The sequence below is a fragment of the Paroedura picta genome, unplaced genomic scaffold (assembly GCF_049243985.1).
Source record: "Paroedura picta isolate Pp20150507F unplaced genomic scaffold, Ppicta_v3.0 Ppicta_v3_sca21, whole genome shotgun sequence".
Taxonomy (NCBI): Eukaryota; Metazoa; Chordata; class Lepidosauria; order Squamata; family Gekkonidae; genus Paroedura; species Paroedura picta.
In genome coordinates, this window is record NW_027518618.1 from 4,169,196 (window position 1) to 4,195,821 (window position 26,626).

The 26,626-nt window shown below is 55.4% G+C and overlaps 1 protein-coding gene across 2 annotated transcripts; it reads left to right on the forward strand.

Annotated features, from left to right (window-relative positions):
* Window positions 1-4,447: 4,447 nt before the first annotated feature.
* On the forward strand, window positions 4,448-26,532 carry ERCC2 (ERCC excision repair 2, TFIIH core complex helicase subunit). 2 transcript variants are annotated; one of them, XM_077318596.1, is made up of 24 exons: window positions 4,500-4,572; window positions 5,834-5,933; window positions 6,771-6,848; window positions 7,715-7,814; window positions 7,922-7,984; window positions 8,175-8,288; window positions 8,618-8,734; window positions 9,113-9,229; window positions 10,171-10,294; window positions 11,028-11,124; window positions 11,696-11,829; window positions 12,073-12,241; window positions 12,723-12,841; window positions 15,180-15,249; window positions 15,666-15,735; window positions 15,871-15,972; window positions 18,419-18,482; window positions 18,728-18,849; window positions 19,927-20,019; window positions 21,517-21,589; window positions 23,503-23,573; window positions 24,929-25,072; window positions 25,306-25,449; window positions 26,271-26,532. In XM_077318596.1, exons 2-24 carry the CDS (start codon window positions 5,926-5,928, stop codon window positions 26,361-26,363), a joined length of 2,286 nt encoding a protein of 761 aa, XP_077174711.1. In that variant the 5' UTR covers window positions 4,500-4,572; window positions 5,834-5,925; the 3' UTR covers window positions 26,364-26,532. The 2 variants fall into 2 exon arrangements, with proteins under 2 accessions (XP_077174712.1, XP_077174711.1); XM_077318597.1 differs by lacking the exon at window positions 7,715-7,814 and having other exon boundaries at window positions 4,448-4,572.
* The last annotated feature ends 94 nt before the right edge of the window (window positions 26,533-26,626 follow it).

The following is a 26,626-nucleotide window of genomic DNA, read 5'->3' on the forward strand; positions in this document are numbered from 1 at the left end:
TAGATTCCTACTCAAGCTCTCCCAAACCGTGAGATGAGCTTGTGTCCGATGGCGAGAGGAAATGCAGCAGGCTTTGCAGGTAAGAGTGGCGAAGAAGCCTGAGAGAGGGAGAGAGAAGTATTCTCTTGGGGGCGATTGGGCTCCCCTCTCAGAACTCAAAGGACAGCGGAGGGTCAACCCCGGCCTGGGGCAAAGATGGCCTTGCAGAGGCTGTACAGGTGGAGAGAGGGAGGAGAGGCGGGAGAAGCCGACCTTGGGGCCAGGATTACCAATCCCAGAAACAACGCCTCCCTTCAGTCATCCGATGTTTCATAAACAGTTCAGGAAGTGGGATTAAGCAGGAGGCAGTATGTGAGGAGCCACGCAGCAGATAATAATAAGCACTGGCATCACTGGAGTCTCCTGCCCTCCCCCGAGGGCCCTCCTGCTGCAGCCTCATGAACTGAAGTTGCTTTGCACAGTTTGTCGCTTTGCACAGTTTGTGCGTTGCCTCCCGAGTGAGGAACATTTCGCAGAAGGGGCCTTCAGCAGAGGATGTGCGCGCATGGGCAGTTGTCAATTGTGCCCACGAATGGCAGCACCTATGGAAGGCGGGGTTGCCAGCCTCCGGATGAGGCCTGGAGATGCCCCAGAATTACAACTGAGCTGCAGACGAGAGAGATCTGTCCCCCTGGAGAAAGTGGCTGCTTGGGAGGGTGGGTTCAAGGGCATTGTGCCCTGATGAAGTCCACCTCCCAGATCTCCAGATGTTTCCAAAACCCGTAGCAGACAGCCATACTGCATCCCTTGCTGGGCTCTACTCCTCCCCAAACTCCGCTGTGAACATCTCCAGGAATCTCCCAACCCTAGGAGCATCTGGCTCTGATAGGCAAAGCTGTCTCAGGGGGTCACAGCAGAGATGTGGGGCTCCTGCAGATTATGTGTAGCCTGGAAGGCTCCTCTCCTCCCCAAATCTTGCCCTTCAGTTCAAGATATCAGCCCTTCAGTTCAATCTCCTGAGCTGTTTTTTGAGCTGACGGAGCCAGGAAGGCATGTTGTGGCAGAGGGGAGATGGTTACTGCATAGAGAAGCTGGCCTCCAGGTGGGGCCTGGGGATCCCCTGGAATTAGAGCTCATCTCCAGAGCAAAGAGATCAGTCCCCCTGGAGAAAAGGGATGCCTCAGGGTGGACTCCATAGCAATGTCCTCCATCAAGGTCGCTCCCCCCTGCCCACTCCCAGCTCCATCCCCAAAATCTCCAGTGCTGGCAAACCTATTACTGCATATTAAGTCTGCAGGTTCAGTGAACACAGACTCTGATTCTCCAAAATAGCCCGAATCCAGCACAAACTCCAAACACTGAACAGGGAAATACAGGTATATACAGGCACAGGTATATGCAAGTGAAGCCAGCAGGTGGCTGACCACAGGAACCCGGAATGCATGCTGAGGCAGGGCTTTGTTCATAGAGCCTTTGTAATCTGCACAAATACGGACACTCCCGTCGGCTTTCAGCGGCCTCATGATAGGTGTTTCCCATTTAGCACGTGGTGCAGGTTCCAGGACCCCTGGGCTTATCAGGTGGCCCATTTCAATGCGTGGCTTGCGAGCGAAGGGCACTCAGTGGGCCTGCAGGCCTATCGGCTCCAGATCGAAGGAGATCAGTGGTCGTCCCGTGGAGCAGCCCAGTGTGCCGTCGAATACGGCCCCAAACCCGGTGCAGACGGCCTCAAGTGGCGAGGGCTGTAAGCGGTGCATGCCGGAGATAAGGATGCCAAGTGGGGTGAACTGTTCAAGACCCAGCAGGCTGTGGCGGTGACCCTCGACGATGACAAGCCGCAAGGCCCTGGAAAAGGACTTGTGTTGCACCCGGAAGGTGCTGATGCCAATGCCTGGAAGTTGGTCCATCGCAGGCCGAGGGGTCGCAGGTGAGGACATTGCCGGAGGCGGAGCTTGCTGAGGGTCTCCTTAGAAACGATGGGAAAGGAGGCCCCCGAGTCCGGTTCCATATAACAGGCGGCTCCCTGTATTTTGACTGTCACACGGATCTTCTTTTGTGTGCCGTCAGTTGCTTGGAGTGTGACAGGCAAGGATGTTTGGTGGATGAGCTCAATCATGGGTGTGTACCAGGGTGCCAGCTGTTGTACTGGAACATGGTGCGGTTAGATGTGCAATCGAACCTAGATATTTGTTGTTGTTGTTGTTGGCCAGGCAGCAGCCCCTGGAGGGCCTGGCTTCTCCTTGGGCTTCTGAACCTGCTGGTTTAGACCGACAGACCTTGGCGATGTGGCCAGGTTTGCCACAGAGCCTGCACTGTACATCTCGGAACCGGCACGACTTCCTCGGATGTGGGCCCCCACAGCTGGCGCAGGCAGTTGACTGTTGCTTCCGGACTCCGTGTCGCTCAAGGAGGGCCGGTCGGACCTCTTCCACCTCCTCCTCAGATGTGCTGGCCACGCTGTCGGCTTCGGCAGCGTGGACCGGGGTTGTTCTAGGGTGGCAACCAGCAGCCGTGCGTGCCTGGCAGACAGCCTCAGTCCTGGCTGATCTGGAGCTGGTCCCTTGTTGGCAGGCTGCGGGCACAGCTGGGGTAGGTCCACCAGTGTCTCCAGCTGGACGGAGGCTTCCCAGGGCAGGCTGCCCAGGACGGCGATCCCATCCTCGTCGCCAATTTTAAATCTGCGGGTTTGGTGATCACAGCCGCCAATTCTCCAAAACAGCCCTTTTTATTCAGCAGCTCCAGCAAGAAACTCCAAACACTGAACAGGGAAAAACTTCTATACTTTTCAGGCCGCCCGGCCGGCCCCTGATTGGCTCTCAATGGAGCAGTCCGATTGGCTCTAAGCAGAGTAACCTAATTGGACCTTAACAGGTCCCCTGGATTCGTTGGTTTCTCGGCTAGCAGAAGCCTTCATTTGCATCAGCTGCTGGATGTCCACATGCATAACCCTGCAGGGGGGGCATGGACAAATAGCGAAAGAGTGAAGTTACCAAAGAAATATCTGGCAGCGCAGACTCCTGTCCCCCCCCTTCCTCTGGGGATGCCAGCCGTGGTCAGGCAGGCCACCAAAGCAGGGAGGGAGGTCTCCAGGCCTTGAAATGATCCCGAAATGGCCCCAGTGTTCTGCCTTGGAATCCTGCAGGATGATTTGGCGAAGGGTAATGCTTGCTCGGGTCTCTCTCCGGGAGATTTTAGTGGCTTCTAACAGAATTCTCCAGAGCTTGAAGTCTGGGCAACTCCTGCTTCCGAACTGGAGGGGAAAGACAGACATGCTGTTACCAGACATATCTAACCATATGGAGCTGCGTTGGGTCCCAGGCCAAGGTTACACCCATCACCTGCTGCCTGGTCCTTCCACCTGGAGATGCTGGGATTCAACCCAGGACCTTCAGGGCCGCAGGAGAGGCTCAGATGGGAACATTCAGGAAGCTGCTCTGGAATGCATCAGCTCCTCCCTCCATCAAAGTCGTGGTTGTTTACGCAGACGGCAGCACCTCCGCCGGGTCTCTGCTCGGAGCCCTGGACCCAAGTTGGAGTCTAGCAGGCTCCTTTAAGACCAACCAAGTTTGCTTCTGGTGGAAGCTTCCCTATGCTTGCTTACTTTTCCAGCTAGGGGTAGGCAAACTGTGGCCCTCCAGATGTCCATGGACTACAATTCCCATGAGCCCTGCTGGGCTCATGGGAATTGTAGTCCATGGACATCTGGAGGGCCACAGTTTGCCTACCCCTGTGTGCGCGCACAATAATGCTGATTCCTTGGATAAAACTTTGTTGGTCTTCAAGCTTTGCTCTTAACCGCCCTGAGCCCCTGGGGAGGGCAGTATATAAATATAATAAATAAATAAATAAATAAATAAATAAATAAATTAAAGGTGCCCCTGGAGGCAAACTGATCAGATATTCTGCTGGAACCACCCACATTGAAAACGCCCTTGTCAAGCAGCATGGTGCCTGGGGGCACCCCGTTGCAGACCCCTGCTTTGGAGTCTTCAAAAGTCCTGCACCCTTTTAACCATCACCAACCCTCCTTGGCCATTTGCTTCGGGCCCGGTTACTCTGGCCTACCCGCTCCGGTTGTATCATATCGCAAAGCGATATTTATGTGTCACCCTCCCCGAAGGATCAGGGCGTTTTACATGGGAACAAAGAACAATACACACAACAGTCTATAAACAAGTGAATACCTTACAATAATACTAATAGTTGTAACCATATAACAATATAACACAAGACACAATACAAACAATACAACAGTGCAACAATGCAGACAGGTCCAGAGCATGGGTGGAATTCTGAGGGGGGGGGAAGAGGGGGCTGGGGGGGCAGGGGCCCTTCAATCGCTGTTGATTAGGTCTGGTCTCAACATGTATGGTCTTAGCGCGGTGCACCCAAGCGCGTTGAGAGGGGCGGGGGAGGGAGAAGAGCGACAGACTACCCTGCTCGGAGAGCGGCGGCGCAGGTTGGCCAATAGGAGAGCAGGCCGGCGGGGCGCGCTGGCCAATGGCGCGCGAGAGCGTGAAAGGGGCCGGCGAGTATAGGCAATGTACGACCAGAGTGAGGACTGAAGCAGCAGAGGGTGGAAGGAACCATGAAGTGAGTGGGGGGGGGGAGCAGCTCGGAAGTACCACTGGGGCGGGGGGGGGGCAAAAGGACATGGGCAATTCAGGGGGGTTGTTGGTGCTTTTTTTTGGGGGGGGCGGCGTACTTTTTGTCCTGGGGATTCCTGGGGAGGAGGGGGCCGCTGGGAGGTCGCCAGGGCGCGTGTGTGTGGGGGGGAGGGGAGGTTTAATTGGGCAGGGGCAATGCGGAGTGACTCTGTTTGGGGCGTGTTTGTGCACGTGGGTCATAGCGGAGGCGCGCTCGCTGGCTCGCCCCTGGAGTGGCTTACTCGGAAGTCAGCCCCGCTGCATTAGAGAGGGCTTGCCCCGGTCTATGGGATTGCACGTGATCCTGGCCAGGGAACTAATGCTGTGGAAAGAACCAGAGTTGCCAACCTCCAGATGCTGGCTGGAGAGTGCCTGGAATGAAAAGTGATTCTCCAGGCCACGGAGATGGGTTCCCCTAAAGGAAAGGGCAGCTTTGGACAGTGGAGTCTCTGGGAGCAGATCCCCATTAACCTCCCTTCTCTACAAAGATTCTGCCAACCCCGGCTCCCCCGCTCCTCCCCCTCCAAATATCCAGGGTTTCCCCAAACTACAGTTGGCAACGCTAATTAAGAGCAGAGGCATTTCTGCCCCGTGGATGAGGAAGAGGTCAGATGGGTCCACATGTGTGCAGGCAGGCCCCACCAGAGATGCTGCACATGCTCGGGATCTGCAGAACTGTGCAGCATGTCTTTATTTACTTCCCGGTCACCTAAGGAGCCCTCATCTGGCCAGTTGGCTCAGCCTCGTCACATCTGGGATGCTAAGCAGGGTTGGCCCTGGTGCTTAGTACTTGGATGGGAGACCTCCGAGGAAGGCAATGCAGAGGCAGGCAAGGACAAGCCACCTCTGTTTGCCTCTTGCCTTGAAAACTCCGTGAAGTAGCCACCTACTAATGCTTCAGGGGTAGTCAACCTGTGGTCCTCCAAATATTCATGGACTACAATTCCCATGAGCCCATATGAGCAAATGCTGGCAGGGGCTCATGGGAATTGTAGTTCATGAACATCTGGAGGACCACAGGTTGACTACCCCTGCTTGACTAGAAGAGAAACAAATGGCCGTAAGGGGGCAAGGGAATATGGGGGGGGGGCTGGCATACCCAGAACGCAAGGGCGAGATGCTTACCATTGGGTGATGTCTGCCCTTCCTGGACTCTTTCCGTCTGGGGGGCTGGCCCTCCTTGCTTCCGTGCCTCTTTTCTCCCCCAGGCTGAATATAGATGGCTTGCTGGTTTACTTCCCGTATGACTACATCTACCCCGAACAGTATTCGTACATGCTGGAGCTGAAGAGGACCTTGGATGCCAAGGTTTGGCCAAAGGAGACACGGTTTGGGGTGTGGGTTTCACGTGGGGCCAAAAGCTAGGGGAGAAGCTGCTTCTGCATGCAGGCAAGGAAGACGGAGGAGCGCTTGGAGAGGATTCCAGGGGAGCTGCTGAGGACCGGTGGGGCTGGGTTAGAAAGTCAACGTTTGTGCTGACGCGTTTGGTGCAGTGTCCTGGTTAGAGTGCTACTCGGGTTCAAATTCCCACTTCTGTCAAGGGAGCGCACTGGGTGACCTTGGGCCTGTCACAAACTCTGCCTGGCCAACCCCCAGGGAACTGGAGGAGGGAAAACGATGCTCAGAAGTTACTTTGAGTCCCATCTGGGGAGGGAAGTAGAAATAAATAAATGCACAGTGATAAGATGTACAATAAAATCAGAGTTCAGTAGCACCTTTAAGACCAACAAATATTTATTCAAGGCGTGAGCTTTCGAGTGCAAGCACCCTTTTTGCTATATATTCCCTGTCATGTAAGAAGATCATAGTCTGACAAAGAGTGCTTGCACTCGAAAGCTCATCCCCTGAATACATTTTTGTTGGTCTTAGAGGTGCCACTGGACTCTGATTTTATTGTGCTACTTCAGACCAACACGGCTACTCATTTGAATCTAGTGATAAGCTATAACGGCCTAAGGCTTAAAGGCAAATAGCATAGGGAAGGCAAGGATCAGTGCACTGCAAGGGCAGTTCCCCCTTTTCCCAAACTGAAGCTGGTCTGGATCAAGAAAATTGGATGCCGCTTCCTAGGAATTTGGCCAGCCTTTCTCCAGGAAGGCAGTCTGGATGCCTGCTCTGAAAAGTGGCTCTCTTGTCGTCTGCCAGGGCCATGGAGTGCTGGAAATGCCCTCGGGAACCGGGAAGACCATCTCCTTGTTGTCCCTCATCGTGGCCTACCAGAAAGTGAGTCTGCTCAGGGCTATGCCACAAATGGGGGTCAGATCTCCTCCACGGGCTGAGGAGACGGGCACGTCAGCGGAGGGGGGCTTGGGGAACATGACTTCTCCCCAGATGTGTGAGAACGTTCTGTGCGCCTCGGTACTATGTACCTCCCAAGTTTTATGATGTGTGTATGTCAAATACCATCAAGTCACTTCCGACAGAGTGACCCGATGAATCCCTGACCTCTGAACCAACCTCTCAGGTCAACGCCTTGTTCAGGTCTCGTATGTGTACAGCTGCCACCCTGTACTTTAGCCAGGTGCTGGTAACGGCCACCCGCCTGGAGTTGGCACCCAGCCAGAGCAGGGGGTGGGCAAACTATCCGTCCCCTGCTGCATCCCAGTCATGGGAATCATTCCACCACGCCTATGGGATGCCTCTCCTAAAATCATAGATTTCGAAGGGACCTCCAGGGTCATCAACCCCCTGTGCAATGCAGGAACTGACAACTACCTGCCCACCCACAGAGACCTGAATTAGATGCCCAAGTGATTCCCCCCCCCCCAAAAAAAAAAAATCTCCAGAATCCAGCCTGGCTTGGCGGGACTTCACCTCCCATCCCACAGTGGCAACAAGCAATTCCCTGGGGATGCAAGGAAGGGCCACAAGAGACAAATGCTGGCACATCCCTTCCTGCCCACCCACTCACACTCTGCCTTTCATAAAATCAGTATTTCTGTCAGATGACTCTCCAGCCTCTGCTTAAAAACTTCGAAGGAAGGAGAACTCACCACCTCCCGAGGAAGCCTGTTCCACTGAGGAACTGCTCTAACTGTCGGGAACTCCTTCCAATCCATTGGCCCTAAATGATCTCTCTCTGCCTACAGGAGAAGCTCAGTCTCCTGCTCCTTCTTGCTTGACATAGAGACCCCTGAAGCCTCTTCCCCAGGTCCCCGTGGAGTCTCCTTTGTCGAGAGTGTCTGGGAGGTGTGTCTTTTAGGTCCCCAAGAAGGTGGGGGCTGGACTGGAGGGCCCTCTGAGGTCTCTCCCAGCTCAGTGTGATTCTGATTTCCTCCCCCCCCCCGTCCCCCCAGGCACATCCCTTGGAGGTCTCCAAACTAATTTACTGCTCCCGAACAGTGCCAGAGATTGAGAAGGTAACTGGGGTGTGGGGTGGGTGGGGAGCACTTGCTGTGGGCAGGGGCCTGAACTGCCTGCGGAGGAAGGGCTGACTTGCAGAGGTCAGTGGAGACCGGGCTGAAGGTCACCCGCCTGACCTGTGGAGTCTGCAACATCAAGGTAGTTATGGGCCCAGAGGCTTTACTGCAGCTCCCTGCTCCCTCCCAGGTCATCGAGGAGCTGCGTAAGCTCTTAGACTTCTACGAGAAGCAGACCGGGCAGAAGCTGCCCTTCCTGGCCCTTGCCCTGAGCTCCAGGAAGAACCTTTGCATCCACCCGGAGGTGAGAGAGAGAGAACCTGGGGGGCGAGGAGGGTGAGGATCTGGGACCACCTCCCAACCCTTCCCTGGGCTTTATTTTATTTATTTTATTTACTTTATTTATTTTATTTATATACAGCCCTCCCTGGAGGCTCAGGGCGGTTTACATGGAACTTATGAACGATACATAAAACAATGAATAACCATAAAATATTAATAACAGGTAGTTGTAACAATAAACAGTGTAAACAATGATACAGTAAACAGTACAAACAGGTCCAGAGCACTCTTTGAGCAGGGGGGCTTGTGGGGAGTAACCCAGGAGGGTCAGACTCACCTTTCCCCCCTTAGGTGAGCGCATTCCGCTTTGGGAAGGAGGTGGATGGGAAATGCTTCAGCCTGACAGCCTCCTACGTGCGGGTGCAGCACCAACAGGACCCCAGCGCCCCCTGCTGCCGCTTCTTCGAGGTACAGGGTGCAGCCGTTCAAAGGGGGTGGGGGGGTCGGGCAGAACGAGGCTCCAGCGCCCCTTTTATAATCCCAAACTGGCAAAGGCCACGATGAGACAGTGGCCCTGCTATTTGGGATGGTGTTGAGGGTCTATGGGCCTGGAAAGTGGTCACTTACTTTGGTCACTCGTATTGAGATCTCCTCCTCCACCCCCACATGCTGAGGGAGCTCAATGCCTGGGGACAGGTGGGCTCTCTTAGTCAGTTAGACTGTTAGGACTATCTCTGTCCTCCATTTACCCAATTGTTTCCTCAATAAAGCTATTAGTGCTGCACCCCTGTGCATATTGAAACTCTGCCAATGCTCTCCAACCACCCTTTGCTCCTCCCTTGGCAGGAATTTGATGCCCACGGCCGCCAAGAGCCCCTTCCATTCGGTGTGTACAACCTGGATGACTTGAAGGCCTATGGCCGGCAGAAGGACTGGTGTCCATATTTCCTTGCCAGATATTCGGTAACGGATCAAGGCACTGAGTTTTATTTGCATCCTTTTGCAACCTGCCTTTCTCCCCAGTGGGCACACAGAGCTGCTAACATAATTCTCCTCTCCATGTTATCCTCATGTCAACGGGGATTTAAACCTAGATCTCCTGGATCTCCCTCCAGTACTGCTACACCATACTGGTTCTTAAGTGTATCACATTCCGTTCTTATTTGGGAGTCTCCCAGGGGATGAGCTGGAACTAGGAAACTAAGAACTAATTCATTAGCAAGTCCATTAGGAAGCACTTTTGCTGCATCTGGGTGGAGTTCATTAGCGAGTCCCGAAGGATGTTTTTCGTGTTTCTGGGTGGAGTTCATTAGAAAGTCTGTTAGTCCAGATCTTGCTTGACTTTTAACGAACCATTGGAAGGTGTTTCTAGAATTCCATGTTTTTTTATTCTATTGTTTTTTAGGGCTCGTAGTCAAGTTTTAGTGATTTTCAGACTCTTCTTTTTTTTAATGTGTCATGTTTGTCTTTGACAATTCATGCCCTATTTACTTTATTTAATTCAAGAGTATCCTCCACCTTTCTCCCCAAAGTGGCCTTTGTCATTTTCCATTTTCCCTTCCTAGCAACCCTGCAAGGTAGGCTAGGTGTGACTGGCCCAAGGTCACCCAGTGACCTTCCATGACACAAGTGGGGATTTGAACCTAATATCACAGATATTAGTCCAGCACCCTCAACCGTTATATTGGCTTTCACCCCTTCCTGGATATCGTCTTTCCTGCTTGGGGTTGCTGAGGACAGATGCTGGTGGGACAGCAGGAGGAGGGGCCTGGATTTCTGTTGTGTTTTCGAGGGTCACAGAAGAGACTTTTGCTGCCGGCCACTCCCAGACCCATCCCGAAATGCCCGCTTTGTTCCCATGGGAAGAGGTGCCTCTCCACCTCAGCTCCTCTCTTTCTCCCTAGATCCTTCACGCCAATATTGTCGTGTACAGTTACCACTACCTCCTGGATCCCAAGATCGCCAACTTGGTCTCCAAAGAGCTGGCCAAGAAATCTGTTGTCGTATTTGACGAGGCTCACAATATCGGTAGGGGGAGGGGTGGGGAAATTGTCCGTCTTGCTCTCTTGTATTTCTTCAGCTCTCCACCAGCCAGTGGGGTTCCTTTCCTGCCAAGCAGGGTGAGGGTCTTCAGCAGGTTGCAGGTTGGAGACACGAGTTAGGAGTCAATCCTCCATGCTCAGAGGCAGGAAGGAAAGGCGGCATAGGATGTATACATCTTGACACTTAAGCAGGGTCAGTCCTTCGGAGGGAGACCCCCAGGAAGGCTCTGCAGAGGAAGGGGAGAGCCAATCCCCTCTGCCCCTCCCTGGCCTTGGGAGCCCCTTGCTGGGGGGGGGGGGCTAAGTGGGAAGCTAAGCAGGGTCAGTCCCTGGAAGGGAGACCCCCAGGAAGGCTCTGCAGGGGAAGGGGAGAGCCAATCCCCTCTGCCCCTCCCTGGCCTTGGGAGCCCCTTGCTGGGGGGGGGGGGCCCTAAGTGGGAAGCTAAGCAGGGTCGGTCCTTGGGAGGGAGTCCAACTGCTGGAGAGGGAGAGGCAGGTCTCTTTGGTGATGCAGCATCTCAGTTTGGAGGGAAGGAAGAACAGCAGCAGAGAAGAAATCCTCCACTGACCAGCCTGGGGCTTTTGCTGGGCTCCTGGGGGCCCTTCACGGATGGGACCTTTTCAGCTAGACCCTTGCAGAGAGGGAGAGAGGGAGAGCGGGAGTGTAAACTTGCCTGGGACAGCTTTATTCCCACTTTGTTCTTCCTCTCGGCCCACAGATAATGTCTGCATCGACTCCATGGGCGTCAACATCACACGCAAGACGTTGGATCGCTGCCACACGAACATCGCTACGCTCCAAGCCACCATCCAGAAGTGAGTGTGACTCTTGTGCTCCACCCGCTTCGTGGGTGTGCTAAGAAGGAGGCTGTTCTGCTAGGAAAGCCCAATTTTGGGATGCAAATTAGGGGAAACTCTCCCTCCTTTTGCCAGGCAGGTCTCTGGGCTGCAGTGGATGGATTTAGTTTTTATTTATTGGCAGTCCTTGTTGGAATTTAAAAATGGTGACCTTTTGTGCAAGTTGATAATGGCCGTCTTATTCGTTTGGGTTTTTGTTGAGGATTACGGTCATTCTTTTGTTGCCTTTGAGTTCCCCAAGGGAGAAAGGTGGCTAATAAGTGTTTTAAATCCAATAAAATTACCAATAAATTTTGCTGCCCCCCTCTGGCTTCTGGAATGTAAGCCCGTCTTACATGGAAAAGGAAGATAACTATTTGGGGTGAATTGCCCACCCGCCTTCAAACATAGTTTGTCAATCCTGCCTGTTCCTGGGTCTCCTCCAGTTCCCTGGGCGGGCGTTGTGGCCTCTGCCCCCCCCTGCCGGCCGGCGCGCTTGCCCACCCTGGTGGTGCCTGCAGCTGACCGCCACCCCCCACCCCAATCCCAGGATCAAGGACACCGATGCCCGCAAGCTGAAGGAGGAGTACCGGCGACTGGTGGAGGGGCTGAAGGAGGCCAACGTTGCCCGGGAAACAGACATCTATTTGGCCAATCCGGTACTGCCAGACGAGGTCCTCCAAGGTGCTTGTGGGCTTCTCTTGGGGTTGGGGCCAGAGGGGAGACCTCTGCATGCGGGAGGTGGACTCTCCAGGCCCAGCTGCTGCCTCCCGCTGTGCTGGCTGGTTTCCCTGTCTGGTGGCTCCTGCTGGAAACAGGAGGATGGGCTCCCGGGAGCTCCGTGGCGGGATCCGTCTGCCAGAGTGCCTTGCTCCGGCGGGGCCGTCGTGGTGCTGGCTGGGACGCCTTTGGGTTCCCTCCCTGCAGAGGCCGTGCCAGGGAACATCCGGACCGCGGAGCACTTTGTGGGCTTCCTGAAGCGCTTCGTGGAGTACCTGAAGTCCCGCCTGCGGGTCCACCACGTGGCCCAGGAGAGCCCCCCCTCCTTCCTGAAAGACGTTTTCGAGAAGGTCTGCATCGAACGCAAGCCCCTCCAGTAAGTGGGAGCCACGCCTCTGCAGGCGGCACATCCCTCCTCCGGGCACGGCCTCGTGGGGACCTCCCGCCGCAGGGCAGCGTTTGAGGGGCCGCCTGTCCTCACAGAGGCCATGCGTCGAACTCGGGGCCGGGGCTGCAGGCGGAGGGGGGGGGACTTCCCAAAAGGCCTTGAGCTGCTTCAGATCACGCTCTCTCCAGAGACGGTGATGGGTTTTGGGGCAACCAGTTCTCAAGAAGAGCTTTGAGATGGCCCAGCCTGTATCTTGGCTCTGCCCTCCGCCCCAAGCTCCTCTCCAAGTGGGTTTGGGTTTCTCTGCAGGACCCCCACGCTGCCCCCAGTGGCAGAGCCCGGTCGTGTTCAGAATTCAGCGCCTGCCCCTTACGGGTACGGCGGGCAAAAATCAGGCGGCCAGACAGGATCCCGTAGGCCTCGGTGCCCCTGCTGAGCCCTGAGTGGCCGATTCCCGTCCTCTTCCCAGGTTCTGTGCTGAGCGGCTGCAGTCCCTCCTTCGCACCCTAGAAATAGCTGACATCTCTGACTTCTCCCCCATCACGCTCATTGCAAACTTCGCCACCTTGGTCAGCACCTACTCCAAGGGTAAGAGACGCGGGGAAGATCCGCTCGCACATGGGAAAGCCAGTGGCTTCTCTGTATGGTGTCCAGCATTTATTCAGGACGGACCAAGACGGGTTCCCACGTTAGGCTCCCTGGAGCAGCAGGAGAGAGCCGGAGTCCAGCCGCACCTTCAAGACTCACAAAGATTGGTGGCCGGGGAGCAGCTTTCGTGGGTCGCTGCAGTGATCCACAGACCCTCACCCCCCCCCCTCACGAGTCTTGCTCGTCTTTCGGGGGCTCCTGGACTCTGGCTCTTATGCCACATTTATTTATTTAGATGCCCTTTTTCAATAGCGCCCTCCTTCCTGGCGCTCCAGCAGATCACATAGAGCAAATCAAGACAGTCAACAACGCTCTAGAACAGGGGTAGTCAAACTGCGGCCCTCCAGATGTCCGTGGACTACAATTCCCAGGAGCCCCTGCCAGCATTCGCTGGCAGGGGCTCCTGGGAATTGTAGTCCACGGACATCTGGAGGGCCGCAGTTTGACTACCCCTGCTCTAGAATGAGGGTTGTGTTCACATGACACATTAAAAGACGTGACATTTCCCAGCAGGAACCTGCTTGCAGCAGACTCTGTATGCTCAGTAAGAGAGACTGCAGTCCCGAATTATTTTTGAATATTGTCTAGTCAAGGTATTTTGGCTTCTGTTGGGGCCTCAGAAGCAGGAGGCTGAATGGAGGGGGGGGGCTTCAGTGCCTCCTCTCTTCGCCGTTTCCTAGACTTGGCAGGAGCCGAAAAAATTCGGCAGAATAAACCCTCCCCCTGGCCAGGTTCTTGGTTTTGCAGGCTGCAAGGGACGGGCCCCTCCCGGGTTCTGTCCGTGGAGCATTCTGATTTTTCGAAGGGAAATGGGCCCAAGTTGAAGCTTGCCTGGAGAGGGCATGTCTCTCTCTCTCTCTCTCTCTGTCCCACGGGAGGGAGGGGGTGCTGTGCACATGCTCAGACACATCCCCTTCCTCACTGGGCCTGAGGCTGAGTTTTGGCCTCGCAAGCAGGTTCCAGGGCCCTCCTGCCCCAGCCGTGCCCTCCCTCCCTCCCTTGAAGGAGCAACCTGCTGCTGGGGAACCTCCTTTTGTGTCAGGGCTTGGCTGGCCCTGGGCTCGATGGAGCCGTGCTTCTGTCCGAGGCAAAAGGCTTCAGTGCCGGAGTTCAAGAGCGGCATGTCTTGTTGTGCAGAGAGAAGGCATGCGTGTCTGCGTGTGTGATGTTGCCACCACGTATAAATACCGCCTCTTAAGTCTCTCAAGCGCTGAGGTGTCCGGCCAAATCACTCCCAGCACCTTTAAGGAGCTTAATTTTTCTCCCTGGGATCTCGTAGAGGGAGGTTTCGCTCCCCTGCTGATGGACCCCCCCCCCCCAAAGAGAAGCCTGGCCGAATCTCTTTATCTTTTTAAGCAAGTGAGTGTGTGGCCGCGAAGCTTTTGGCTTAATGATGATCCTGGGAGTTGATGACCTCCAAAACAAACCATCACTAACAGTCTCGGTTGTGGCTTGCAAGCTGTGGGCTGCTGTGGACTACAATTCCCATGAGCCCCTGCCAGTGCTGGCTCATGGGAATTGTAGTCCATGGACTTCTGGACAGCCACAGTTTGGCCACCTGGTCAGCCAGAGGTTGGGCAGAAGGGGAAAGCTCCCCCCACCTCAAAGGAAAGCACCCCCCTCCCTCAGTCTCCCCTGCGTTGCTCTTGGAAACACGTCCCGCCCCCTCAGTCAGGGGCTTCCTTCACAGCAGATCTGAAGGGGGGGGGTGCAGAATCCTGATCAAGAGCAGCCATTGGCCCCAAGTTAGGGAGACTCCACCAATAGGAGTCTTTGGAACCTTCAGCATGTTGTCAGAAGTGTGTAGACAACTTAGTTTTTTAAGTCTTTTGTATCCAAATATTGTTCTGTATCTTCCTGACATTCTAAATTTGTTGTTTATTGTTGGAAAGTATAAAAATCTACTTTATAAACAAATAAATCTCTCCTCCGATCACACCACTTTCCAAAGAAATCCACTTCTTCCCCGATTCATGAAATGTAAAAGGCAACAGTGAGTAAAGATAGATTGCTTGCCCCAGGAAGAAATTATCGATGACTGGAGCAATTTGATTCCATAAAGCTGCCCCCTCCCCAAAATAACAAGGACTAGAAACTTGTCCTTGCAGCTTTTTAAAAAAAGGAAACCAAATTTATCCTGATGTTGACACGTAAACATGACACGGTTGAGCTTAATAGGAGTTCTCCCCAGGCCAGATTTGCACTCGCCTCTTCTCTCTCTTGCTTGTGCCCACGGGCCCCTTCTGCCTCTCTGCCTCTCTGCCTCTTCCTGCTCCAGGCTGTACCATCCTCATAGAACCCTTCGACGACCGGACTCCGACCATCACCAACCCAGTCCTGCACTTCAGGTGAGGAACGCTGCGGGGCCACACAAGGGGTGCCAGAGAACGGGGAAAGGAAACCGCTTGGGCGTGGGGAGGACGAGCCCTTTCCTTTCTCTTGCACTGGGCGTTGGGCAAAGGGCCTCTCAGCGTGACGGTTCGACTCATTGTCTCGTCGGTGGAGTGAGGCCATTCTTGGCCGGGAATGTGCTTTGGAGTTTGGAATTCCCAGTGGCATTCCTACAGAGTCTTAATAACTTTGCATTATTTCTATTAATTTTTTTGCTTTCGAATATCTGCAGAGGCAGACTTTTGGGCCTGTATTTTTGGGAGCAGGGCAGGAGAATATCGGATTCTCTTGTGGTGCTGGGATGGAGCACCATCTCTTGGGCTAAGGCGGAGTGTTGTTGGAGCTGCTCTCACCCCTCTCCTCCTCTCCCCAGCTGTATGGACGCCTCCATCGCTATCAAGCCGGTCTTTGAGAGGTTCCAGTCAGTCATTATCACCTCGGGGGTAAGCAGGGCTTTTGGAGTCCAGCAGTCCCGGAGTCTCGGAGTCTGTTCCTGGACCTGAATGCGTGTTTTCTGTACGGGATGCAAAGGGGGGTAGCAGGTCGATGGACCACGTCTCCTCCTTGTTCTGCTGCAGACGCTTTCCCCGCTGGACATCTACCCAAAGATCCTGGACTTCCGGCCTGTTACGATGGCTACCTTCACCATGACCCTGGCTAGGACTTGTTTGTGCCCAATGGTGAGTGAGAAGACCCACGGGAGAGCCAGGCGGTCGCTGTTAAGATCCAAGTTTGACTCCTTGGGAGCTGCAGCTGCGTCTCAAAGCTGCCTAGTGCAGGACTGAAGAGAAAAGTCCCGTGCAAGGTCTAGAGAAAAAGCTTTTTTCCCAAAACACCGCTCTTCTTAGTTATTCTAACATGTCAATATTACAAATTGTTTCCAGTGTGTATTTTCATTAATTTCCAGAACCAATAACTGGTATTTGCATTGGTGTCACTGTTCAGCTTCCTCAGCTGACAGAGAAATGAAATGGCCAAGAAAAGTTGCAAATTTTGGTAATGTATGTCAATTAACTAAAAAGGGGTGATATCAACACATTGCTATAATGTACATCTGGAGCTAATTTTTATTCCTTATTTTATAATATATGTGTTCTAATGTATAGGTTTTATTGTAAACCCCTGCTTCACTAGCCACCTTGAGACTTCATGAGGGACAAGATTTATTTATATATTACATTTATAAGCCACCTTCCCTGGAGGCTCAGGACGGTTCACATGAAACAGCAACATACAGAGAAATCAGTGACCATAAATAGCAATGGAACAATAATAAACAGTGAGAACAGAACATTCATAACCATAACATACGATGCACCTGAGTTGAAACTCATAGACGTTGAGGGTCCTAGAAGGGAAGCTCGGGGGCCCAGTGGAAGTGGTTGGTTCTGGTCGACCTCCCTTTTGCAGGCCCTGCAGAACTGTTCTGCCAGGGCCCTGATCTCTTCCGGGAGCTCGTTCCACCCAGTCGGGGCCAGGATGGAGAAGGCTCTGGCCCTGGTTGAGGCCAAGCGAGCTTCCTTGGGGCCAGGGACCACCAGGAAGCGTAAGGCTCTCTGAGGGGTGTAAGCAGAGAGGGCCTCAGGTACCCCGGGCCCAGACCATGTATGGCCTGATAGCTGCACTCTGTCCACTTTGGGCAGGCGTGCTTCCTCGCATGGGCCCCTCCTGCCCAGCCACAGGAGCTTCAGATGAACCATCTTGTCACTGCTTCCAGGCAGCTGGCTAAGGGTTCTGGGGAGAGCCAGGGCGGCCATACAAGGGCTGAAGCTTCTTCCATGTAGGTTGACAGTAGCTTTTTCCCCAGAGAAGCTACGTGTGAGCCGGGACGATAGTTGCAGGTCCAGCGATGGTTTTTTGAGCAGCGGGTGAACCTCTGCCTCTTTTAGCCCCCCCCCCCCGGGAATTATCCCCTTGAGAGGGAGAGGTGGATTAACTCCCGAAGGGGGGGGGGGACTACTCTTATATCAGCTTACATCAGGGATACCAATTAAATAATGAATAAATAATTGTAGATTATAGAAGTTCTTGGCCATTTTATTTATCTTTCAGCTGAACAGTGAAACCAATGCTATTGACGGTTGTTGGTCCTGGAAATTAATGACAAGGCATGCCGGAAACCATTCGCAGTAAACAGACACATTATAATAGCTAATAGGATGGATGTTTTTCAAGAAGCATTTTAATAGCCCGCCCTTCCCGGTTGGCTCAGGGCGGAGCTTACAAGGACTTTCCTTGCATCTCTATACCGCGTACCCCTTCTCTGTCTGTGGGACTCCGTCTTCTGTTGAATTCGGGTGATCAGTTCCTGATGGAACCAGGCTGGACTAGTTTGCCTCTGGACTCATCATCCAGCAGGTTCTTAAGCTCTTGGACCATGGCCGTCTTCCCTCCCAGGGTCCCTCTAGCCCAGGGGTAGTCAACCTGTGGTCCTCCAGATGTTCATGGACTACAATTCCCATGAGCCCCCTGCCAGCATTTGCTGGCAGGGGGCTCATGGGAATTGTAGTCCATGAACATCTGGAGGACCACAGGTTGACTACCCCTGCTCTAGCCCACTTAGATTAAATTAATTGGTTAAAATATTTACGCCTTCTTTCCCCTCGTGCTTTCTGAGTCCAAGTGCAAACATTGCAATTTAAAACCGATAGAATCAAATCCAAGTTTGCACCCCTCCGTGCACCCCCCCCCCCCAAAAAAAGAGAGAGATTCCTGCTGCTTATTCTGCCCTGCCAGCCCTGGGAAGCACACTGTGGCCTTGCAGATCTTCCTGGGGAAGGGGGCACTGCCCTCAGGCCCCCCCACAGGGACCCTGATCCATGGAGTGGGGCCTCCTGTGGGGAAGGCCTGGCCTCTCTGGTTGACCCCTCCAAGCATGGGGCAGCCTGAGGACTGCAGCTGACACCCGGGCACGTGTGGGAGACGTTCCTTCCGATCTGTGGGTCCCAAGCCAGGAAGGGTTTTCAGGGACACCGCCCGCCCCTTCAACTGGGAACAAAGAGGCAGCCGAGGCTGAGGACGGACTTAATGATGCTCCCGCTGGCTGGCGGCAGCATTTCCAGTGGACTGGCTGCCCTGTTGCCCAAAGAGCCGCTCCCCCGTCCTCATGTCCTGTTTGCCTTTCAGATTGTGGGGCGAGGCAACGACCAGGTTGCCATCAGCTCCAAGTTCGAGACTCGCGAAGACATTGGTGAGTGAGCCTGTGAGCTGGCCCTTCGAAGACCCCAGAAGCCCAAGAGAGGCTCCGTCCTTTCCGCAGGCCCTTCCCTCCCTGACAAACGGGCGGGGGTCACAGCATCCAGGAGGGGGGAGCTTGTTGGGTCGACTGGGCTGGTGCTGACAGGTGTTTTCGAGCTCAGTGGAGCTGCGTTTTGGGAAGCGGCACAGGCAGGAGGAGGCAGCGTCCGTCTCTTCCTTCTCTCTCTGCCCCGGCAGCCGTGATCCGGAATTACGGCAACCTGCTCCTGGAGATGTCTGCGGTTGTCCCGGATGGGATCGTGGCCTTCTTCACCAGCTACCAGTACATGGAGAACATTGTGGCCTCGTGGTATGAGCAGGTGGGTCTAGCGGGGGATGAGCCGGGGGAGCAAATGGGGCTCCCCAGCGACGGTCGGGCAGTGGGTGGGGGAGGCAGCCAGAATGAGCCCCCTTAGAGCCCCCTCCCCCTTTTCCCCTGAAGGGCTTTACTTCAGGGTTCCTTTCGAGAGCATCTAGGAGGGGAGACTCCGTGGGGTGAGAGGCCCCTCCTGTTCCTCTGTTCTGAGGGGGGCTGGGGGCTGGTTGCTTGGCATGAGCAACCACCACTAGGGGAGCTTGGGACCCCGACAGGTGGGAGGGTTCCTCCCCTCTCCCCCCCTCTCCCCTTTGGGGCTGGCGTTGTTTCCGGTCTCAGTTGCTGTGGGACCTTATCCTCCTGATCTCACCAACTGCACACAGACGTTGTTCTGCTCAGAAGCTTTGAGGGGTCTCATCCATGGCTGGTGTCCTGTCTAAATCTTGGGGACTGTATGCCTGTGCTCTTGGTCTGCCTGCACTGGCTCAGTTTGAGGAGCTGAGATTGACCTTTAAAGCCCCGTCTGGCCCAGGACCGCCTTCCAAGGTGCTCACTCCAGTCATCCTCGGAGACCCCAAGTGAGGGCCTTCTCCGTTGTTGCACCCAAACTCCCTTCCCGGGGAGCTTCTTCGCTTTCCCTCTAGCAGTCTCTTCCACTAGCAGGGGAAGAAATGGTCATTTTGTTTGTGGCGGAATCCCCTCCTTAATTCGGGTGTTGCTCGCTTGTAGGGTTTCTTGAATAAGAATTTTAAATGCAATTAGAATTTTTCCACGCCATGTTGGGTTTTTTGATGTCTTTTAATGGGTGTCTTAATGGGGATTTTATAGGACGTTGTAACCCACCACAAGCCAGTTAGGGAGTGGCGGGGAATAAATTTAATAATAATAATAATAATAATAATAATAATAATAATAATGTTCTTACTTGTTCAGCCTTTTTAATGTTGTGATGTAACTTGCTTGGGGACTCTGACTGGGTGGGAAGGAAACAGATGTGTTTGAAATGAGCAAATGTGCCTTGAAGATGACCCCCCCACACACACACAGACACACCCCCTCTTCTCCTCTCCGGCTCTCGCAGGGGATTTTGGAGAACATCCAGCGCAACAAACTTCTCTTCATCGAGACGCAGGATGGGGCAGAGACCAGCATGGCCCTGGAGAAGTACCAGGAGGTGGGTGGCCTGTGGGGGAGGGTCATTCTGGTGCAAGTGAAAGAGACGCAGAAGCCCCCCCCCACCTGAGCACTTCCGCACACATTCAGTACCACAGGCCAGATTGGGAGTCCAGGGGCACCTTGAAGGCCAGCCCAGTTCTATTCCGGGGATGAGCTTCCGTGTGCATGCACACTTCCCCCAGTCCCATGTTGTGGAATGGAAGTAATCAGTGCATCCTTACGGGCAAAGCGTGGCAGTAACTCTACATACAGCACAACGAAAGGGGTTAACAAATTCCAGAGATAAATAAGAAACCAGCAGTTTTGATTTGTTCGTCCTCCCTTGAGACTGAGTTGAAGGACGTAGATAAAATTGAAAGGGTACAGAGGAGGGCGACGAGGATGGTCTGGGGCCAAGGGACCAAGCCCTATGAAGACAGGTTGAGGGACTTGGGGATGTTCAGCCTGGAGAAAAGGAGGTTGAGAGGGGACATGATAGCCCTCTTTAAGTATTTGAAAGGTTGTCACTTGGAGGAGGGCAGGATGCTGTTCCCGTTGGCTGCAGAGGAGAGGACACGCAGTAATGGGTTTAAACTTCAAGTACAACGATATAGGCTAGATATCAGGAAAAAGTTTTTCACAGTCAGAGTAGTTCAGCAGTGGAATAAGCTGCCTAAGGAGGTGGTGAGCTCCCCCTCACTGGCAGTCTTCAAGCAAAGGCTGGAGACACACTTTTCTTGGATGCTTTAGGATGCTTAGGGCTGATCCTGCGTTGAGCAGGGGGTTGGACTAGATGGCCTGGATGGCCCCTTCCAGCTCTATGATTCTATGATTCTAATTGCAGGGAAACATTTTGTGTCCTCTAAAGGTGTCCCCCTTAAAAGAATAAAGAGCAAATATATGATCAGTTGCTGAGAACAGTTAGGTGAAGCCTCATCCCCTTATCCCCCCTTCTCTCAAGATCTCCCCTAACCAGCAGTTGATTAGATATGCGTTTATTATTCTCTTAATGGGGACAACTTTATTGTACACAAAACGTTTTCCTTGCAATTCAGGAAATGTCTGTGCGCCTGAAAGCTCCTCGCTTGAAGAAGACTCTGTGGGCCTTCAGGGTCCCCCTGGACTCTCTTCTGCCGCTTCAGACCAACCAGGCTGCCCACTGGAATCTAATTCCCTCATGCACGTTCTGTGCAATCAGCAACTGTGGGAAATGGCAAAATCCACCTGCAAATGGAGGGGGTGGGTGGGAAATGCACTGTTCAGCATGTGGGAAAATGCGCTTTTGATTGTGGGTGGTCTGAGGAGAGGCCTGCACTTGCAACATCAGGCCCAGCTGATTTGGGCTTTGGCACACCCTCCTGCTGCAGTGCCTTCCTGCCTCTGTGCCGGCTGGGTGGATCCCCTCTTTGAGCGGCTCGTGGACAAGTCCTGCTTCTTCTGCAGCGGCACTTGAGGGATGCAGGATGAACAAACTGGAGGGGGCTGTAATCTAACCAGGGTTTGTGTCTTGTGACAGGCCTGTGAGAACGGCCGGGGAGCCATCCTGCTATCCGTAGCCCGGGGGAAGGTGTCCGAAGGGATCGACTTCGGTGAGTTGCTGCTTTGGTGCTGGCAGAGGGAGAGGCCAGAGGAAGTTGGATTGGCCTGGATTAAGGACATCAGGGGAGCCCTGCTGGGTCAGGCCAGGGAGGGCCCATCCAGTCCAGCCTCCCGCCTCACCCAGGGGCCAGCCAGTTCCTCTGGAGGGCCAGCCACAGGGCAGGGAGGCCGAGGCCTTCCTAAGGACATCAGGGGAGCCCTGCTGGGTCAGGCCAGGGAGGGCCCATCCAGTCCAGCCTCCCGTCTCACCCAGGGGCCAGCCAGTTCCTCTGGAGGGCCAGCCACAGGGCAGGGAGGCCGAGGCCTTCCTAAGGACATCAGGGGAGCCCTGCTGGGTCAGGCCAGGGAGGGCCCATCCAGTCCAGCCTCCCGTCTCACCCAGGGGCCAGCCAGTTCCTCTTGAGGGCCAGCCACAGGGCAGGGAGGCCGAGACCTTCCTAAGGACAGCAGAGGAGCCCTGCTGGGTCAGACCAGGGAGGCCCCATCCAGTCCAGCCTCCCGTCTCACCCAGGGGCCAGCCAGTTCCTCTGGAGGGCCAGCCACAGGGCAGGGAGGCTGAGGCCTTCCTAAGGACATCAGGGGAGCCCTGCTGGGTCAGGCCAGGGAGGGCCCATCCAGTCCAGCCTCCCGTCTCACCCAGGGGCCAGCCAGTTCCTCTGCAGGGCCAGCCACAGGGCAGGGAGGCCGAGGCCTTCCTAAGGACATCAGGGGAGCCCTGCTGGGTCAGGCCAGGGAGGGCCCATCCAGTCCAGCCTCCCGTCTCATCCAGGGGCCAGCCAGTTCCTCTGCAGGGCCAGCCACAGGGCAGGGAGGCTGAGGCCTTCCTAAGGACATCAGGGGAGCCCTGCTGGGTCAGACCAGGGAGGGCCCATCCAGTCCAGCCTCCTGTCTCACCCAGGGGCCAGCCAGTTCCTTTGTAGGGCCAGCCACAGGGCAGGGAGGCCGAGGTCTTCCTAAGGACATCAGGGGAGCCCTGCTGGGTCAGACCAGGGAGGGCCCATCCAGTCCAGCCTCCCGTCTCACCCAGGGGCCAGCCAGTTCCTCTGCAGGGCCAGCCACAGGGCAGAGAGGCCGAGGCCTTCCCCTGAAAAGACCTTCATAAGAGCCCTGCTGGGTCAGGCCAGGGAGGGTCCCTCCAGTCCAGCCTCCCGTCTCACCCAGGGGCCAGCCAGTTCCTCTGCAGGGCCAGCCACAGGGCAGAGAGGCCGAGGACTTCCCCTGAGAAGACCCTCAGAAGAGCCCTGCTGGGTCAGGCCAGGGAGGGTCCCTCCAGTCCAGCCTCCCGTCTCACCCAGGGGCCAGCCAGTTCCTCTGCAGGGCCAGCCACAGGGCAGGGAGGCCGAGGCCTTCCTAAGGACACCAGGAGAGCCCTGCTGGCTCAGACCAGGGAGGGTCCATCCAGGGTGACGAGCTTTGCAGGAGTCGAGAGCCGTACTGAGGCGTTCGCTTTGCAAAGACTTTCGAATAAGCACAGCCCTGGGCAGCTGGATGCCAACACAGACAGCGCCCATGAGCCGGCGTGGAGAATCTGGGGCAGCGGACCCAGCCCTGGGGAAGAGCACAGAAGGAGCACAGCGCTTGCTGGGTGGGGGTGGGGGTGTGGGTGGGGGGTAGGGGGCAGGTGAAGAGTTGAGAGGCTGGAAGCTCAGGGCAGAAAAGGTGGGTCAGGCAGTGTTGGAAAGACCAGTGCAGGAAGATGGCTGGGGTGAGGGGAGGACGTGGAGGTTTGGGGGGCAGAAGGCAGGCAGGGGGACTTCTTTCCTGTGGTCTGCTTGAGGAGCCGACAACCCCGTGGCTGACGCACCCCCTCCCCCACCCTCAGCTGGCGGGGCCGGGTCCATGCCAGCCTCACCCTCTGTGCCTGTCCGTCCCTGGTCCGAGCTCTGCCCTTTCCCTCCTGCAGTGCACCACTTCGGCCGAGCTGTGATCATGTTCGGGGTGCCCTACGTCTACACCCAGAGCCGCATCCTGAAGGTGGGTTCGTGTGGGCCCTGCTTGCCTGTTCTCGGACTGCTCTGCCTTCTGCTGCAGCCAGAGCTCAGCCGTCCGCAGGGGTTTGGCAGGCATGGCAGAGCCTGGGTCTCCTGGATACAAGGCTCCGCTGGCTGGCTCTTCCCCCAGGGCCAGCCTGCCTTGGCAGAGGCTTCTGGGTGGTAAACAAGGAAGCGAACGGGGCGCTATTCTCCTGCTGTCCGGACACCTCCCCCCAGCCTCCAAAAAGAGGATCAAAATCCCTTGTTTTGTAAAGGCCTTGAAGCCAGGAACTTTCTCTGGACGCAAGCACCTGGATGAGGACCCGATCCACCCTGGAATAAAAGCCCAGCTGGGAGTCAGGGGTTGGGGGGGGGGGTCAGGATTAGCTCTCGTAATTCCTGCAGGAGATTAGGGAGTCTACAATGGGCAGGGGGGGGGTGAACTCGGCTGCCAGGAAAAGCCACATAATTAACTTAAAGAATTTGCTGCCTCGGGAGGAGTCGAGGAGAGCTTGGAGCAAAGCTGAGACAGGCGGAGAGGGGCTGGCGTTGGTGGCCAAGTGGAACCTCTGGGGCCCAAAGCAGCCCATTCTCAGAGGCAGCTGCCTTCAGGGCTGACTTACAGGGGCAGAATGGCCCATCCAGTCCAGCCAGGAGAGAGCAGGAGGACATCCCTCCAGGCCCTGCGATGTGGGCCCCTCCTGGGGCTCAGAGGCTTTGCATGGGGCTGTCAAGAGGCAGCAAAAATGTTTGGGTGAGGAGGGGGACCTACTTTGAAAACTGAAAATGATTTTGAGCTTCTTTCCTTGATATAGAACAAGGTCTGAGTCCAGGAGCACATTTAGAATCACGGAGTTGAAAGGTACCTCCTGGATGATCTAGTCCAGGGGTAGGCAAACTGTGGCCCTCCAGATGTCCATGGACTACAATTCCCATGAGCTCATGGGAATTGTAGTCCATGGACATCTGGAGGGCCACAGTTTGCCTACCCCTAATCGAGTCCAATCCCCCGCAGAATGCAGAAAATTCACAACTATCTGCTCACCCACAGGAACCCCTTGCCCAACTGACCCCCCCCCTGAATAACCCCCCAGGCCCCCTGGCCAGTCTGGCCTGAAGGAAATTCACTTCCCAATGAAGAGGCAAATCCCAGTGGAGTTTTATTCCTGCTAGAAGCCTTGGTGAAGGCCACAAGCTCATCCCAGAAATAAAACTGCTGCTTGTCAATGACAGGGCTGCCCGTCTGAACCTTTCCTCATCGTGCTTCTCCCTTTGGGGGGGGGGGAGTAGGAAGAATGCAGCCCTCCCCCTGATAGAAATTGGTCCCCCTTCCCACTGCTCTTCCCCTCCCCCCAGGCCCGGCTGGATTACCTCCGGGACCAGTTCCAAATCCGCGAGAACGACTTCTTGACCTTCGACGCCATGCGGCATGCGGCTCAGTGCATGGGCCGGGCCATCCGGGGGAAGACCGACTACGGCCTGATGGTCTTCGCAGATAAGGTGGGAGGCCAAGAACTCTCTGCGGGGGGGAGGGATGGGAGGGATGGGGGTACCGTGGGAAGGCGACTGTAAGCCGCTTTGAGCCTCCTTTGGGTAGAGAAAAGCGGCATATAAGAACCAACTCTTCTTCTTCTTCCTCTTCCTCTTCTTCTCCTCCTCCTCCTCCTCCTCCTCCTCCTCCTCCTCCTTCTCCTTCTTCTCCTCTCACCGCCGCACCCTGCTGTCCTCCGCAGCGCTTTGCACGGGCCGACAAGCGAGGGAAGCTGCCGCGGTGGATCCAGGAGCACATCACAGACGCCAACCTCAACCTGACGCTGGACGAGGCCGTGCAGGTCACCAAATACTTCCTGCGCCAGATGGCCCAGCCCTTCCGCAAGGTCAGCCACCACCAGAGTGGAGGATTCTGGGAGATGCGGGAGGGCGGGGCACAGGAGGCGTCCTCAGGTGGAAGCGGACCCCGGGGCCCATTGAGGCGCCTCTTGTCTTCTCAGACTGGCAACCACTCTGCAGGGTCGCAGGCAGAGAAAGATCTTCCACACACCTTCCACCAGGTCCTCGTGACCGGAGATGCCGGGGATTGAACTTGGGACCTTCTGCATGCCAAGTAGAGGCTCTGCCTCTGAGCTTCAGCCCCTAATTTCATGCCCAAGTGATCTGTCCAGCAAAAATCTCCAGAATCCAGCCTGGCCTGGAGGAAATTCACCCACCATCCCACAATGGCAATCGGCAATTCCCGGTCTGCAAGGAAGGGCCCCAAGAGACAAACTCTGGCACATCCCTTCCTGCCCACCCACTCACAACCTGCCTAAGTCCATACTATCAGCATTTCTGGCAGATGATTTTTTAGTCTCTGCTTAAAACCTTCCAAAGAAGGAGAACCCACCACCTCCTGAGGAAGCCTGTTGCCCTGAGGAACCGCTCTGACTGTCAGGAACGTCTTCCGGAAGCTTAGCCGGAAATTCTTTTGAATTCATTTCACCCCACTGGTTCTGGCCCTCTCCATGGCTCTCCGGCCTCTCGGACAGAGGTCCTTCCCACCACCTGCTGCCCGGAGATGCTCCCTGGGATTGAGCCTGGGACCTTCTGTGTGCCAAGCAGAGACCCTGCCGCTGAGCCCCCAGCCCCCCCCTCCCCCGCCCCGGGTGCCGGCCTCTGGGTGGTGCTTTCTCAGCCCCTCTACCGTTTCCTCTTCCTGCAGGAAGACCAACTCGGCCTCTCCTTGCTCACCTTCGAGCAGCTGCAGTCGGAGGAGACGCTGCACAAAGTGCAGGAGATCGCGCACCATGTGTGAAGGGGCGGCAAGGGGCTCAACCCGACTCTCCGGCCAAAGGCAGGAAGACCGCAGCCGGCTCTGCAGCGTCGTCCGGAGCCGTGAGGGAGAAGAGACTCCGGCCAGGGGCTGTTGTGGGTCCCCCCCCCCCCGCTTTGGTTGAATAAAAGAGTGTGGGATTGTTTTGTAACCGGAGTGCCTTTCGCCTGCCTTGCAGCGGAATTGGGGGTCCCGAGACTGCCGTAAACCCGAGAATGGAAAAGAGCCGTGTTTGTACGTGGGCC

What these genes read in the sequence shown, in the direction of transcription:
- ERCC2 (XM_077318596.1), top strand. An exon ending in AACCCAGTCCTGCACTTCAG is followed by an intron (nt 15,250 to 15,665) that starts GTGAGGAACGCT and finishes TCCTCTCCCCAG; the next exon opens with CTGTATGGACGCCTCCATCG. An exon ending in GGACTTGTTTGTGCCCAATG is followed by an intron (nt 15,973 to 18,418) that starts GTGAGTGAGAAG and finishes TTTGCCTTTCAG; the next exon opens with ATTGTGGGGCGAGGCAACGA.